The sequence below is a fragment of the Tenebrio molitor genome, chromosome 4 (genome assembly GCF_963966145.1).
Source record: "Tenebrio molitor chromosome 4, icTenMoli1.1, whole genome shotgun sequence".
Classification (NCBI taxonomy): domain Eukaryota; kingdom Metazoa; phylum Arthropoda; class Insecta; order Coleoptera; family Tenebrionidae; genus Tenebrio; species Tenebrio molitor.
The window spans coordinates 21691168-21706192 of NC_091049.1; the positions used below are offsets into that span (position 1 = coordinate 21691168).

Consider the following 15025-nt stretch of genomic DNA (forward strand, 5'->3'; position numbering starts at 1 on the left):
ATAAAGATAGATTCGCAATTTTTATTAATCATCAAGAAACAGACTCCAATATAACAAAAATGTTAATTATTAAAAATCCAGGACAACCAATGTGTCGAATCCCTTCTCTGTCCCTCTTATTATTTATCACTATTATTATTATCATCAAGATCATGAAGTTGTAAAACAAAACATCGTCAGAAGACTTCAATGATAATGAAATGTTAGTAACTTCTGATGAAGAAGACGAGGCAGATTTTGGTAGCAAATAATTAAAAAAAGCAAGATTTTAAAGCTTGTCTTCAAACGTTCCTTAAATGAAGTTAAGTCGAAAATGTGTGTATTTTTTTTTTTCAGTGCCATGGTAAAACAAGCAGAATAAATAAATAAACTTATGTCCGTAGTATGAAGTTATTTGCTCCAGTTTATAAAGAACTCCACTAGTAACTATTGTTTCTAATTTATTAGAACAGTCACAACGAAACAATTTCCAGAAATTTACAAAAATTCATTTTTCGAAAAAAGCTTTGTTCAGATAGGAAGTCACAACGTGCTTAAACATTTACAATAGATTTACTTTCTTCTAAAAAATATACTAAAAAAATAATAATTAGAAGAATAATTTATTGAAATTTAAATAATGGAAGTTTTATCCAATGTAGTAATTTGAAATTCTAGATACATGTCTTAATGTGGAACTAATTTTAAGTTGTTACATATTTTTTATGTACTTTCTTAACCCCTTGTACTTTTTCAAATCCTAACGTTTGCATTCCTTAAATGTTAACAATTATTAATTATCTTAATTAATAAACAAAACAACAAAAAATGTTTTTGATATCGTCCATCACAATTAAACTAAATTTGCTCGGACGTTACATGTTAATTTACCAAAACTTTAAAAGACCTACTTTCTGGAATATTAATTATTTTTGATTACATTTTTGCAAATATTCAACAATTTCTCTTCGATTATTTTCACTTGCAACATCCAAAGCAGTTTTTTTGTATTTATCGGTGATGTGAACGTTAGCCTTGGCTTCTACGAGATGTTGGACTACAGTAAAATACCCCTTCCCAGCAGCTATGTGAAGAGCTGTTCTTCCCTCAACGTTAACAAAATCAATAATATTTTTAAACGCTTGTACCAAATAGCTAACTGTGTCCGCGAATCCCTTTAAGGCCGCTTGATGCAAACATGTCTCCTTGTCTTCAGTAATAACTTCCACTTTCGCTCCTTTTGCAACCAAAAATTCAATCAGATCGCCATGTCCTCCACGAGCAGCGGTATGCAGAGGTGTTAGTAGACGATGACTGGCTTGATTTGGATTAAATCCAGCATCGACCAAAAGTTGAACAACTTCTTTATGACCTTTGCACGTCGCACGATGTAGCGGTGTTAAGCCCCATTTATCCCTAGCTTTAGATTTATGGCCTTTATCCAATAACTGCTTTACCACTTTCGCGTGTCCAAGTTGCGCTGCCAGATGTAGCGGAATTCGACCATCGTTGTTTATAGCATCTGTATTGGCGCCTTTTTCGAGTAAAAATTCTACAAGAGGTGCATGTCCATGAAACGAAGCTAGATGCAAAGCGGTGTCCTTGTTGTGGTCAGTGGCTTCAATATTGACAATTTCTAGCAATTGCTTGACTTTTTCCACATCACCAATTTTTGCTAGATCGTGCAAACTGAATTGCCCACAGGCTTGAGACGACGACCTGACGATAAAAAAAATCATAAGTGTCTAGAAAGTAAATTGGGGTCTACTTACCTTAGGTTATTATTTTCAAGATCCTTGAGATATCTTACGATATTCTTATGTTTCCTTTCAATTGCTAATTCCAATGCTGTTTTACCATCGTCGTTAGTGGCAGCTACATCGGCTCCATTTTCAACCAAATATTCTACAATATTTTGGTAACCCTCAAAAGCTGCATAATGTAATGCCGTTCTCTTGCTTTTGTCGAAGGCATTGATGTCAGCTCCGTTTTGAATCAAACACTCGACGACTTCGAATTGTCCCATCTGGACGGCCTGTTGGAGGACAGTTTCTCGCTCAATATCTTGAATATTAGGGTCTGCTCCGTTCGCGATTAAATATTCCACAATAATCTTGTTTGCCATAGAAGCTGTTTTATGCAGAGGTGTTTGTCCTAATTCATCAGTGGTATTTATTTGAGCTCCTTTCTCAACTAATATTTTGACAATATCAAAATGTCCCATTTTTGCTGCAAGTTGCAAAGCTGTATTTCCTTTGTAATCTTTCTTGTTGGCGTGTAGATTAGCGTCTAAAAAAATTCTTACAAAATCTAAATGTCCCCATAATACAGCTTCGTGTAAAGGCGTTCTTCCCTCCGAACAAGTTCTTGTCAAATCTGCGTCATTGTCAACTAACAATTTTGCAATTTGTTTGTGACCACTTTCCAAAGCCAGATTAAGGAGTGGTTTGTTGTTTTTATCAAGATTTGATAAACCTTGTAGTTCGATTAGCGTAGATAATATGTTCCCATAACCAAGTGATACACAGTAGTTGCATAGAGTATTCAAATCTTGATAGTTGATTAGATACTTGAGTTTGAACTGTTCTCTTTTTGACAAGTTTTCTAAAGCCAATAACGATAACGAGGCATCAGCATATTCAAAACAATTCCATCCGAATAGTCGGTCCTTTTGCAAAGGATCAATTTCTTTTATGTTCAATAAACATTCTAGAATCTTCTGATGCTTCATGGAGTTCTCGCATTGATTTTGATTGTTACTAACTTCGATGTCTTTCAAAACAGGATATTTTCGTCCGAGCGACGAAGCTATATGCAGTGGTGTTCTTCCTCCACGATCTAGTTGCTCGAAATAGACAGGTGCAAGTCTTTCAACTTCAGAAACATCAAGTCTTAGAATCGCTTGGTGGAGTGGAAAACCTTCTGCCAGTTTAATGTTGAAGAAATTTCTAATGCGGTCGTATTTTTCTTCAAAAATAAATTTCCTCTTTTCAAGAGGAAATATTTCGTAATTTTCAGTTAACCACAGTGCGGCAAAAAATTCTGCATAAGTATGGTGAGAAAATGCAAATGTTTCATCTTTGTTCATTTTGATCATCAGCCCCAAAATATCACCGTACTGTTCAATCAACTTCAAAAAATATTTATCATTCTTTAGTTTTAACAATTCTAAGAGACTTGGATCCAGGCATGATTTTAAAGCAGCAATTTCATATTCTCTGTAGTAATAATGTTTAAAAACGTCAATAACTATATTTGACTTTTCCGGATATTTAAATTCAGTCTTATTTAGATTATGTTGAAGTTTTCGTTCAATAAAATGGGAGTACATTCTGGTTAATGTTAGAATTTCTTCCAAATTGTCAAAATTCTTGTATCCACAGACAATTTCCGACACAATAAACAAAAATAGAGGAGTTTTTAAAATGTTGGTATCTATTTCTTCTATATTGCCGTCAAAGAGTTTGTAAGTTATTAATTCAACATTTGTTCTTTCCATGCCTTTTTCTTTAAGATGCTGAGACACGAATTCCTTCAAATATTCTTTCTTTAAATCTTCAACCTCGTATATGGAATATATTTCTAACTCGTTTCTTAAAGTATTTGTCAAGTATGTTGTACAAAAGTTCCAAACCTTGTAACCTGCCTCATTGATTTGCTTTAGGATGCCGATAGCGTTTGTAATGCTGTCATTGTCAAGTTCATCTAATCCGTCAAATAAAAACAAGATTTGCTTAAACTTTTGGAAATATTGCAGAACTTGTTGATCAATTTTCTTGTTACTGTTGAGGAAATGTTTCAAAATTGCTTCTGTAGTCGGTTTGGTCTTTAAAAACCAGTTGTGTTGCTGCAGAGGAACAATAACCACCCAATAGTTCAAGGGACATTTATTTGCCAATCTCTTCATCATTGTGGTTTTACCGATGCCAGGTGAACCAACTATGGCTTTGATTTGTTTGTCAAGGACATTCAAATCTTCCGCTTTAATTTTCTTCTTCATCCATTCAAGGTTGTTGTCTTGGGTTAACTTCAGTTGTATGGTCGGATGATTTTCTTCGTCAAAATTTTGATCCGTTAAGACCACATACGATTTCTCGTATTGCGACGGCCCTTGCTGATAATCATGTAAATTTAAAATTTTTAAGTCACTAAATTTCTTGTTCAACAGATTTCTGAAATTTTTCGATTCTCCATTACATTGTACAATTACGGTATTCTGCTCACATATTTCTCCCAAGTGCTTGTAGTTAAATTCTGCTTTTAATAAAATTCGTGGTATATAATATCCCGATAATTTCTCAATTGCTGTCCCAACCACTAGATCATCTTGCAACATTTTAAATAAAATATCTGGAGTGACAAACTCATCAAGATTTAAATCAAACTGATTATTGAACGCTTCAAGTGTTTCGGCTTTTCTTCCTTGAAGAGATATTTTAAAGGAGGTCGTCATGTTGTGGTAAATATGTTGACTCGATCTTAATTCCGACAAATTTCTAAAAATCTTCCACTTCTTTAAAACTTCGTCTCGGATCACTTTCCCAGTTAAAACGAATTTTATTTTGAAATTTTCTGTCGATCTACATAGGTTGACTACTGTATAAATAACGTCTTCGGAATTTGTCGTAACGTTCACAAACAGAAGATTTTGCATCAAGTAGTGCAAGAGTTGTTTCTGTTTTTCATCTAACATGTCTTTGTTCTGCTCTGGCAACATTTTATTATTTTTTGCCCAATCTTCTACCAAATGATCCTGTCTATGCGAATAACACCAATTATCTTTAACAAACTCTTGGTCGATGTCTTGAATCAGTGTTACATCAAATTGCTTGATTGCCTCTTCAAGTTGTTGAATTTTGTGATTTCGTTGTTCTCTCATAGGTGTTCTGATTACATGATTTGATAGAAGTAGACTTGTCAGTTTCAGAATGATTTCATCTCTAGTTATTTCCGTATTTAAGTAATTCCCCATGCGAAGATTTCCAAAGAAATCTATATAACATGTTGCAGTATTTGAATCCGAATGAAAATTTTCTCGAAAAATTTGAACTATGGCGTCCACCAATTGCTGAACGTTTTTCTGTGCAGAGTATAAGTAAAATTTTCTATAAAACGTTCTCTGACGGTCGGTCTTGCTCTCTTGAAATTGATATATCTTGTCCGTGTTGAAAACTTTTGCTTTGAATGAAGTTCTACACAATTCAGTTCTATAATTTCTTACTGCCTCGAAGTTTCGAAATGTCGCATTGGTAAACAAGATGAATTTGTAATTGTTTTGGACTTCTGGTGAGAGTCTTTCGAATTCAGCGCGGTAGTCAGATATGTTAAAATTTTTCTTTTCTCTGTTCAATTCAGATCTTGCTTCAATTTGATCTCGTCCTAGTTGTCGGTGTTTAAGTTGTAGCAAGAATCTCTCGTTAGGGCCCTCGTGAGTGGTTATGTTAACGGTCAAATCGTCAAATTTTCGATAACCGCTCGGATTGACATTTAGCGTAAAATTTTTAATTGAACTATCTTCTAGCAATCGAAGAGATAAATAAGCCGGGACGAGTTTTTCGTATTCGTATCCTAAATTAATGATACCCTTTGCAAACTAGAGAAAGAATTGACTTCAATGATAAATATTGACTAAAATAAAAATTATTCATACCTCTTTACTGCCAGCCATTTTTGCGAAACGTGTAGATACACTAATTCACTAAGGACACTACGAATAATTAAGTAACTGAAACTTGCACATTTTCACCTTACTGGTTACGCATCTTAACCAAAAATGACTATGATAATGTTTTATATTGGTTTATATAATTTTTATCTTATCAAAAGTAGATAAACTACCTACTGAATGTATCATTATATTTTTTGGGGCCAAATCACAATTATCTATCTGTTTATCGAAATGTTTTTTTAATTTTTCGACGAACGATGCAAGAAAAAGACAATTGTTATTGAAACATAACAAATAACGTTTTTAAGTAAAACTTAACACAACTGTTCTAATAAGCAAAAATAAAATAAACAATCAAATTGAGTTTATTTGGAGAAGCCAAACATGAAACTCTACTGTTTTTCCGTTAATAGCGAGTGGGTAGTGGGACCTCCTTGCAAATTTACATACTTTGTCACACGTCTTGCCAAGCTGCGAATAAGATTATCAATTTCCTCCTGAGGCATTCCATGTAACTTAAATCTCGTAATTGTTGTATAAACTGAAGAGGATGAGCTAGAAATTTCAATTTTTGTCCTATGATATCCCACACCTGTTTGATGGGTGACAAATCCGGTGAACGTGGCGGCCAAAACAAAAGGATAACGATAGCGTGTTCCAGGTACTTTAAAGAAAGACGTGCAATGTGTGATCGAGCATTGTCTTGCTGACAAAGAGCGTTTGGGAAAGACAGCCCTCAAAGCCCAGTTGAGCTTGATTACTGGCCAGGCTTCTACTGTACAGGTCTATCCAGTGGAGTTTCACATTCTGGCGGAATGTTTCCCGACATAAAAAACTGATTCAAAAAAATACTAAATGGCCTTGATCAAAATTCTGCACACTATTTCAGTATACTAGAAGTGGCCTTTTGGATTAGAAAATTTTCCTGCTTTTAACGAATTTAATTTGCTGTCTGCAATATTTAAAAATAAATGAATGATGTGAAAACTAACTGAATATATGGCAAACTTTTTTATTTTGGTGGTGATAGTGTTTCAATCCAATTTTTTTTAAACGATCAAAACAACAGAACGCGAAATGTTTTATCCGATGAAGCTTTTGATATCTTATTCGTTTAATTTATTAAATATAAAAAACAAAGGGTTGAGCTAACAATAACTTCAGAATGCTGCCGTAAGGACGATCGATAAATAATATCGGTAAGTACAAAAATTGCAAAATCTCAAGTTTCGATTAAGAAATATTTAGTGAACATTTTATCTGACATAAACAATTTGAGTATTATCCTTGAAGAAGAAATGGGACTTAGAAACATATTGCGTGAAATAAATTTTTCAATAATCTATTCGCAAAATATGTCACTACGAGCATTTTCGCCAGGTAGTAAAAACTGAACACATCCAATATGATAGACATACAGATTGTATCTTGGTAGAGATGCAACAGCATCCGTTTTTGAACTTATGTAGAATAATTATGTTACCACGGTTTACAATTAAAACACGTATTTCTGGTACACACTGGATAAATTATTATGTTTTAGCTAACGGAGAGATGGCAAACACTTTCTAAAATTAGTTAAATGCCTTGGCAGAATATCACAGTTTTACCAGTTTTGCATTTATACCTCATAGACAGTCCGATTGGATTTTAACTCAGATATTGAAGCCTAGCTCGTCAACAGTAGTCACTTAACTTCCTGATTAGCGATTTTACTCTTTGACACTATACAGGTGTTCTAGAAATACACGTAAAAAACAATAACTAGTGACGATGTATAGAAATCATTAACAAAATTTTTTTATAATAAGTATTTTCTGGATAAATATAACTTCAAATTTATTAGATATTTCTGAATCTTTTGGAAACACCCTACACCTTAAAAAATTTGGACATGTATTTCAAAAAGACCTTGTATAATTCAGAGGTATAGAATCAATTGTTATATTGACTGAAGGCAAAGAGAAATGCACTGCTTTTTCTGCTAATTCAGCATTCGAAGAACTGGTGACAAGTCCAAATTAATGTTCCGTGTGACATTAATTTTCTTTTACATATTCCAAAAACTGACGTCCTATTGACTTTCCATTTTCTAAAGTCCTTGATCTCGATTTTATTTTATTTTATTTTATTATATTTTGTATTTTCTTCTTTAATACATTTTATTGCAACGCTTTTTGTGAGACAATCTAGGTACAAATAAGTTAAAGTTGACAATTGTTTCATGTAAGTTACCAAATCAATAGTTTTTTAATTTCATGAACAATGAGCAACTAAAAATCGAAATTTGTTTCAGTTTAAAAATAACATTTCATCTAGAGTGTAGGTATTTATATTAGTTTATTCTTATGAAAAATTCAATTACTTACAACCTAGATCATATTTATTTGTTGATTTACTCCGATTTTATCTTTCAAGGAATAGATAAGATTATTGTCAAAATTTGGTTCCGTTTATTAAAACCTTCACAAACAAAAATATTATTTAGGTTAGTTTTCGCAACAATTATATAGATCGATATAGATTTGAAATTGACACTCTTCTTATTATAATGTGATACTTATTCGAGATATGTCAAAATCATTATCTTCGTTTTTCACCTATTATTATTGATTGTTTATGTCTCTAAGGCCCGGTTGCATAAAGCGATGTCAAGTCCTTGTTAAAGTTAACATAATGTCAAGCGACCTGATTGGAGGATATTTAACATTTTATTTGAATCAGCGAATCAAATGGGCGGATTTCCAACTTGACACGTTGTTAGCTGACACGATGTTAACTAAGCTTTATACAACCGGGCCTAATACAAGCTATATAAACCACTTTGTTATACCCTAGGGCGTAATAAGCGGGCATAATAATAACGCCATCTTGCAAGAAATAACATGCACGTTTTAATTATAAATATAGAAATAATTGGCATAGATACAAGAGCAGAGTTTACTCTATTTCGGGGCCGAAGGCCTTCGGATTTTTAAACTATTGACCTCGAATATAATAGCTATTTATATAACAAGTCCATAATGTAATGCTTTATTGGACGAGTCGAGGTTATGGACGAGCGAGAGCAGCGAGCGAGGCCATAAATAGAAGAGTCCAATAAAGCATCATTATGGACGAGTTGCACACAATATTTTATGTTCGACTGCATTATTTGTTCAAATTACAAAAAAATAACAATGGCATCTATGAGGTAAATGTAGAATGACACCAGGTTTGCGACTTTATTTATTATAGTAGTATTTATTATTTGGAATAATAAATATCGGACTAGTCCGATAATGTGGTAGTTTATGGCCTCAAAATAACGTCATAAACCATCTATATTTGTCACAGTCGAACATAAACATTTTCATTAATTCCTAGATACCTACATAAATAATTATAATTGAACAGATAATTCTTGTAATCACTTTTGATATAAAAATTGATAAAATTGTGGCAACTCTAATGAAATATGAATTATAATGAAATAAAATTTCATACTTAAAGGTACAGTCGCGGACAAAAAGAGTAGGACAAGTCTTATTATCAAATTTAGCCAAAATTGAGTTGAGTAAACCGGTGTTACTATAATAAATAAATAAATATTTTTATAATAACCATAGAAAGGGCAAGCAAATTTTTACATTAGCGAAAAAACATTGTCCGCGACTGTATGAGGATTATACGTCTAAAATTAAATTTCATCTTATAACATTAATGTGAAACTATCACTGTTTGTAAGTTACTTTTTTTTATTAAATATTAATTACTGTTTGCTCTACAATTTTGAAGAAATTTTACAATTTCTGTTTGATTATTTTCTACTGCAAGATCTAAAGCCGTTTTTTTACAATTATTTGTTATATTCACATCAGCTTTTGCCCACACGAGTTCTTGAATCACGGGCAGGTGTCCGAATATAGCCGCTATGTGAAGAGCTGTTTCTCCATCAGTAGTCGCATTGTTAATAATATTTTTGAACAATTTTACCAAGTGTCGAACAGTTTCCGCCATTCCGCTTTTGGCCGCTTCATGTAAACATGTCTTCTTTTGTTCAGAGACAGGTTCGACATTTGCTCCTTTGGAAATCAGTAAATCAATTACGTCATTATGTCCTTGATGAGCAGCTCCATGTAGAGGTGTATGCTTACGATAGTCTTGCGAGTTTACACTAAATCCAGCGTCTAGTAGAAGTTTGACAATTTCCTTATGACCTTTGTACGCTGCTCGATGTAACGGAGATAAGCCCCATTTATCCCTAGCTGAAGATTTATGACCTTTGTCTAATAATTGTTTAACCACTTTGACGTGTCCAAGTTGCGATGCTAGATGTAAGGGTATTCTGCCGTCGTTATTTACAGCGTCGGTGTTGGCACCTTTATCCAGTAAATATTCCACAAAATTTTCATGCCCGTAGTAAGAGGCTATGTGTAAGATTGTGTTGTTCTCCTGATCCCTCGCTTCTATATTGACAACTGCGAACTGCTGAATTTTTTTCACATTACCAGTTTTGGCCAGTTCATGCAAACTCAACTCTTCAGTATTTTCGGACGACAATTTAGCAACAAATCTGTAAAAAAATATATCTATTTGTAAAAGTAAATTAAATTGATCTACTCGTACCTTTTAGTGTTTTTCTCAGCATTTTTAAGATATTCTACGATGTCTTCTTGTTTTCCTTCTTTTGCGATTTCCAAAGCTGTTTTACCGTCTTCATTAGTTGCCATTATATCGATTCCTTTCGTCACCAAATATTCCACAATATCCTTGAAGCCTTTGAAAGTCGCATAATGCAATGCGGTCCTTTTGGCTCTGTCAACGGCATTGATGGTAGTTTTTTTTTCAATCAAACATTTGACAACTTCGAGCTGTCCCATCCGAACAGCCTTTTGGAGAACCGTCAACCCTTCATTGTCTTGAATATTAGGATCCGCACCATTGTTAATCAAATATTCAACGATATTTCTGTTACGCGTACAAGCTGCTTTATGAAGAGGTGTTTTTCCTAAATTATCAGTAGTATTAACCTGAGCTCCTCTTTCAATTAATAGTTTCACAATATCAAAATATCCTAATTCTGCGCCAATTTGTAAAGGTGTATTTCCTTTATCATCTTTCTTGTTAATATCACATTGTGAAAATGCGCTTCCTGCATAATCCGTCTTTATGTTAGCGTCCAACAGGGTCTTTAATATATCTAAATGTCCCCACATAACGGCTTCGTGTAATGCTGTCTGTCCCTTAAAACAAGGTCTGAACAAATCGGCATTGTGGTCTAGTAATAATTGTACAACCTTGTTTTGTCCATATTCTATAGCTATATGGAGAAATGGTTTACTAAGTCTATCAAGATTTGATAAACCTTGAAATTTGATAAGTGTTGATAAAATATTTATGCAGCCAAAGCACACACAGTGGTTACATAGGATGATCACATTTCTGTAGTTTGTTAAATCTTTCACTTTAAATTCTCTATTCTTTGATAATAATTCTTCTAAAGCCAATAAACACAAGGAAGCATCCGCATATTGAAACGAATTCCATTCAAATAGTTTGTCTTTCTGTAAAGGATCGACTTGTTCCATACTCAATAAGCATTTTAAAATTTTCGTACTTTTCGTAGATTCTGCGTTCTGATTATTTCTAACTTCAATATCTTCAGAATTCGAATATTTTTGTCCTAGTGATGACGCTAAATGGAGTGCTGTTCTTCCTTTACGATCTTCCTGGTTTAGATATTTTGGGGCAAGTTTTTCAACTTCGGAAACATTCTGTTTGAGGACTGCCTGGTGAAGTGGACAATTTTCTGCTAATTCAGTGTCAAAAAAATATCTTACGCGGTTGTATTTTTGGTCAAAAATAAATCTTCTTTCTTCGTGTGATAATTTTTCGATATTTTCGCTTAGCCAGAGTGCAACAAAGTATTCTGCAAAAGTGTGATGACGGAATACAAACGTATCAGGCGTGCTTATTTTAGTTATGAGTCCTAAGAAATCTCTCCTATCTTTAATCAGCTTCACGAAGAATGTATCTGGTGATACATTGAGACGTTCCAACATATTTGGATCCAAACAGGATTTTAAAGCAGCAATTTGGTATTCTCTCAGGTAATAACGTTTAAACACGTCAATGACATTATTTGACTTATCCGCGTAATCGTATTTTTCCTTTTCTAAATTGTGTTGAAGTCTACCTTCTATAAAACGCGGATACATTTCGCTAACACTTGGTATTGCTTCTGAATTATCAAGATTTTTGAATCCGCTGACGATTTCCAATACAATAAACAAAAAGAGAGGAACTTTCAAAATGATACTATCTATTTCTTCTGTATTGTTTTCAAGGATTTTTCCAGCTATCAACTCAATGTTTTTTGTTTCTATTTGCTTTCCTTTAAGATGCTGGTGAATGTATTCTTTCATATGTTCTTTCTTTAAATCTTCTATCTCATATACAGAATATATTTGTAATTCTGTTACCAACATTTCTTTCAGGTACGTCCTACCAAAAATCAAAATTTGGTATCCTTCGTCAATTAGTCGTTTCACCACATTGATGACGATTGTAATGTTCTTATTGTCTAATTCATCTAATCCGTCAAAAAGGAACAAGATTTGTTTAAACCTTTGAAAGTAATTTAGAACTTGTTGATCGATTGTCTTGTCGCTCTCGAGAAAATGTTTCAAAATTTCTACACTGGTTGGTTTGTTCTTCAAAAAAGAGCTGTGTTGAGTTAGAGGGACCATGACGACCCAATACTTTAAAGGACATGTATTTGCGAATCTCTTCATCATTATTGTTTTACCGATGCCGGGAGAACCAAATATAGCTTTCACTTTTTGGTCAGAAATATTTAAATCCTCCTCTTTAATTTTACTGTCTGACCATACAAGCTTGTTGTCTTGAATCAACTGTAAATAAATAATGGGATGATTGTGTTTGTCAAATTTTTCATCGGTGAGGACAACAGTGGATTTCTTGTATTTTGATGGATTCTGGTGATAGCTATCTGAATCCAAAATCTTCAAGTTTGCAAGCTCAACATTTAAAAGATTTTTGAATGTTTCAGATTGTCCACTACATTCTACAATTACAGTAGTTTGTGCACATATATCTCCCAGATATTTGTAACTAAACGCTGCTTTTCTTAAAATACGTGGTATGTAATATTCCGACAATTTTTCAATTGGTGTTCCAACTACCAGGTCACCCTCCAACATTTGAAATAACACGTCAGGAGTTATCAGCGCGTCTAAATGTAAGTCAAATTTGTTCTTAAGTGTTGCAAGATTTTCAGCGTTTCTTCCTTGAAGGGATATTCTAAAGGACGTCGCCATGTCGTAATAAAGACGCTGACTTGATTGCAGTTGTGACAAATTTTCAAAAAGCTTCCACTTTCTGAAACTTTGATCTTCAGTCTTTTTCCAAATTAGAACAAATTTGTCTTTGATCTCTTTCCCAATTAAAACAAATTTTATTTGAAATTTTTCTGAAGATCTACATAAATTTACTACTTTGTACACAACATCTTCACAATTTGTCGTCACGTTCACAAACACAAGCTTTGTCATTAAGTAGTATAACAAATTTGTATCCCCGTTGTTTAATTTACATTGACTTTGTAACAGTTTGTTATTTCTTGCCCAATCTTCTACTGAATCAATCTGCGTATTCAAATAACACCATTTATCTCTGACAAAATCTTGATCGATGTCTTGAATTAGTGTTACGTCAAAGTGCTGAATTGCCTTTTCAAGTTGTTGAATTTTTTCGTCTCGTTCTTCTCTCAGAGGAGTCCTGATTATATGATTTGGTAAAAGTAAAGTTGTCAGTTTCAGAATAATTTCATCTCTGGATATTTCAGTATTTAAATAATTCCCCATGCGCAGATTTCCAAAGAAATCTATATAACATGTTGCAGTGTTTGAATCTGAATGAAAACTTTCGCGAAAAATTTGGTCTATGGCTTCGATCAATTGGTGAACATTTTTCTGTGCCGAGAATAAGTAAAATTTTTTATAAAACTCTATCTGAAAGTCGACCTTGCTCTCTTGAAACTGGTAAATGTTGTCCGTGTTGAAAACGTCTGCTTTAAATGAAGTTCTACACAATTCAGTTCTATAATTTTTTACTGCCTGGAAGTTTCGAAATGTCGCATTGGTAAACAAGATGAATTTGTAATTGTTTTGGACTTCTGGTGAGAGTCTTTCGAATTCAGTGCGGTACTCGGAGATGTTAAAATTTTTCTTTTCTCTGTTTAATTCAGATCTTGCTTCTATTTGATCTCGTCCTTGTTCTCGGTGTTTAAGTTGTAGCAAGAATCTCTCGTTAGTGCCATCATGAGTGGTTATGTTAACGCTCAAATCGTCAAATTTTCGATAGCGGCTCGGATTGACATTTAGCGTAAAATTTTTAATTGAACTATCTTCTAGCAGTTTAAGTGATAGATAAGCCGGGACGAGTTTTTCGTATTCGTATCCCAAATTAATGACACCCCTTGCAAACTAGAGAAAGAATTGACTTCAATAACGAATATTAAATAGAATAAAAATTATCCATAGGTACCTCTTTTCTGCCGGCCATTTCTGCGATGCGTGTACATACATCAACTTCTTAAATCAACTACCAGTAATTAAGTAACTTAAACTGACACAGTTTCACTTCGTTGCTTATGCGTCTTAAAAACAAATAACTAAGATAATATTAAATATTGCTTTTATAAAATGTTTATTTTTTTATCTAATCAAAGAAATGGATCAGTTTGTTTATAGTATATTAATCACATTAATCTCCTGTTTGTTCGCCTAAATGTTTTTTAATTTTTCGATGTACGATAGAAAAAAACGCAATTTTTATGGAATAATCAGATTTTGGATAATAATGATAATTGATAACATTTTGAAGGGCAAGTGCAAGGTTCGGAAGCAGGACTAGAACAAATAAGAATAGTAACAACAGTAAAAATAATGAGAAATCATTAAGACAATATAAATAAAATAATAATGAATTAAATTAACCCTATTTTCAGATTTAAAATCGATATCTCAAAAACAATCAGTTTAATGCCATACATACTAAACAGCGATCAAATTAATTTGTAATCGAGTTATCCATGAATCCGAAATCGTATGTCGTTACTTGAACTCCACGCTCCAATAAACATAGCTTGAAAGATCTCGACATATCAATCGCAAAAGACATACGGATTCAAATCCATGGATGACTCGATTACAAGTTAATTTGATCGCTTGATACATGGACATAAATCATAATTTGACAATATTTGACATTTCCAGACTCGCCTTTTAAAATAACGATTATTAGATAGATAAGATACGTATAATATAAATAAATATAGTAATTGTCAGCTTCCCACATTCTCAATTTTATCTT

At 33.2% G+C, this 15025-nt stretch overlaps 2 protein-coding genes across 2 annotated transcripts; both read right to left on the reverse strand.

Moving 5' to 3' along the window:
• Position 1: 1 nt before the first annotated feature.
• Positions 2-5775, reverse strand: LOC138127859 (uncharacterized). The gene is made up of 3 exons (XM_069043939.1): positions 5630-5775; positions 1752-5572; positions 2-1698 (listed from the first exon to the last, which is right to left on the reverse strand). The coding sequence occupies exons 1-3, from the start codon at positions 5645-5647 to the stop codon at positions 906-908; spliced, it is 4632 nt and encodes a 1543-aa protein (XP_068900040.1). The 5' UTR covers positions 5648-5775; the 3' UTR covers positions 2-905.
• A 3516-nt stretch (positions 5776-9291) lies between these two features.
• Positions 9292-14343, reverse strand: LOC138128187 (uncharacterized). Its single transcript, XM_069044376.1, has 3 exons — positions 14198-14343; positions 10256-14136; positions 9292-10202 (listed from the first exon to the last, which is right to left on the reverse strand). The coding sequence occupies exons 1-3, from the start codon at positions 14213-14215 to the stop codon at positions 9395-9397; spliced, it is 4707 nt and encodes a 1568-aa protein (XP_068900477.1). The 5' UTR covers positions 14216-14343; the 3' UTR covers positions 9292-9394.
• Positions 14344-15025: the final 682 nt, after the last annotated feature.

Bases quoted from the DNA above. Each gene is read 5' to 3' on its own strand.
- LOC138127859 (XM_069043939.1), bottom strand. The intron at 1,699-1,751 runs GTAAGTAGACCC...TTTTATCGTCAG, and splicing joins CTTGAAAATAATAACCTAAG to GTCGTCGTCTCAAGCCTGTG.
- LOC138128187 (XM_069044376.1), bottom strand. The intron at 10,203-10,255 runs GTACGAGTAGAT...ATTTTTTTACAG, and splicing joins GCTGAGAAAAACACTAAAAG to ATTTGTTGCTAAATTGTCGT.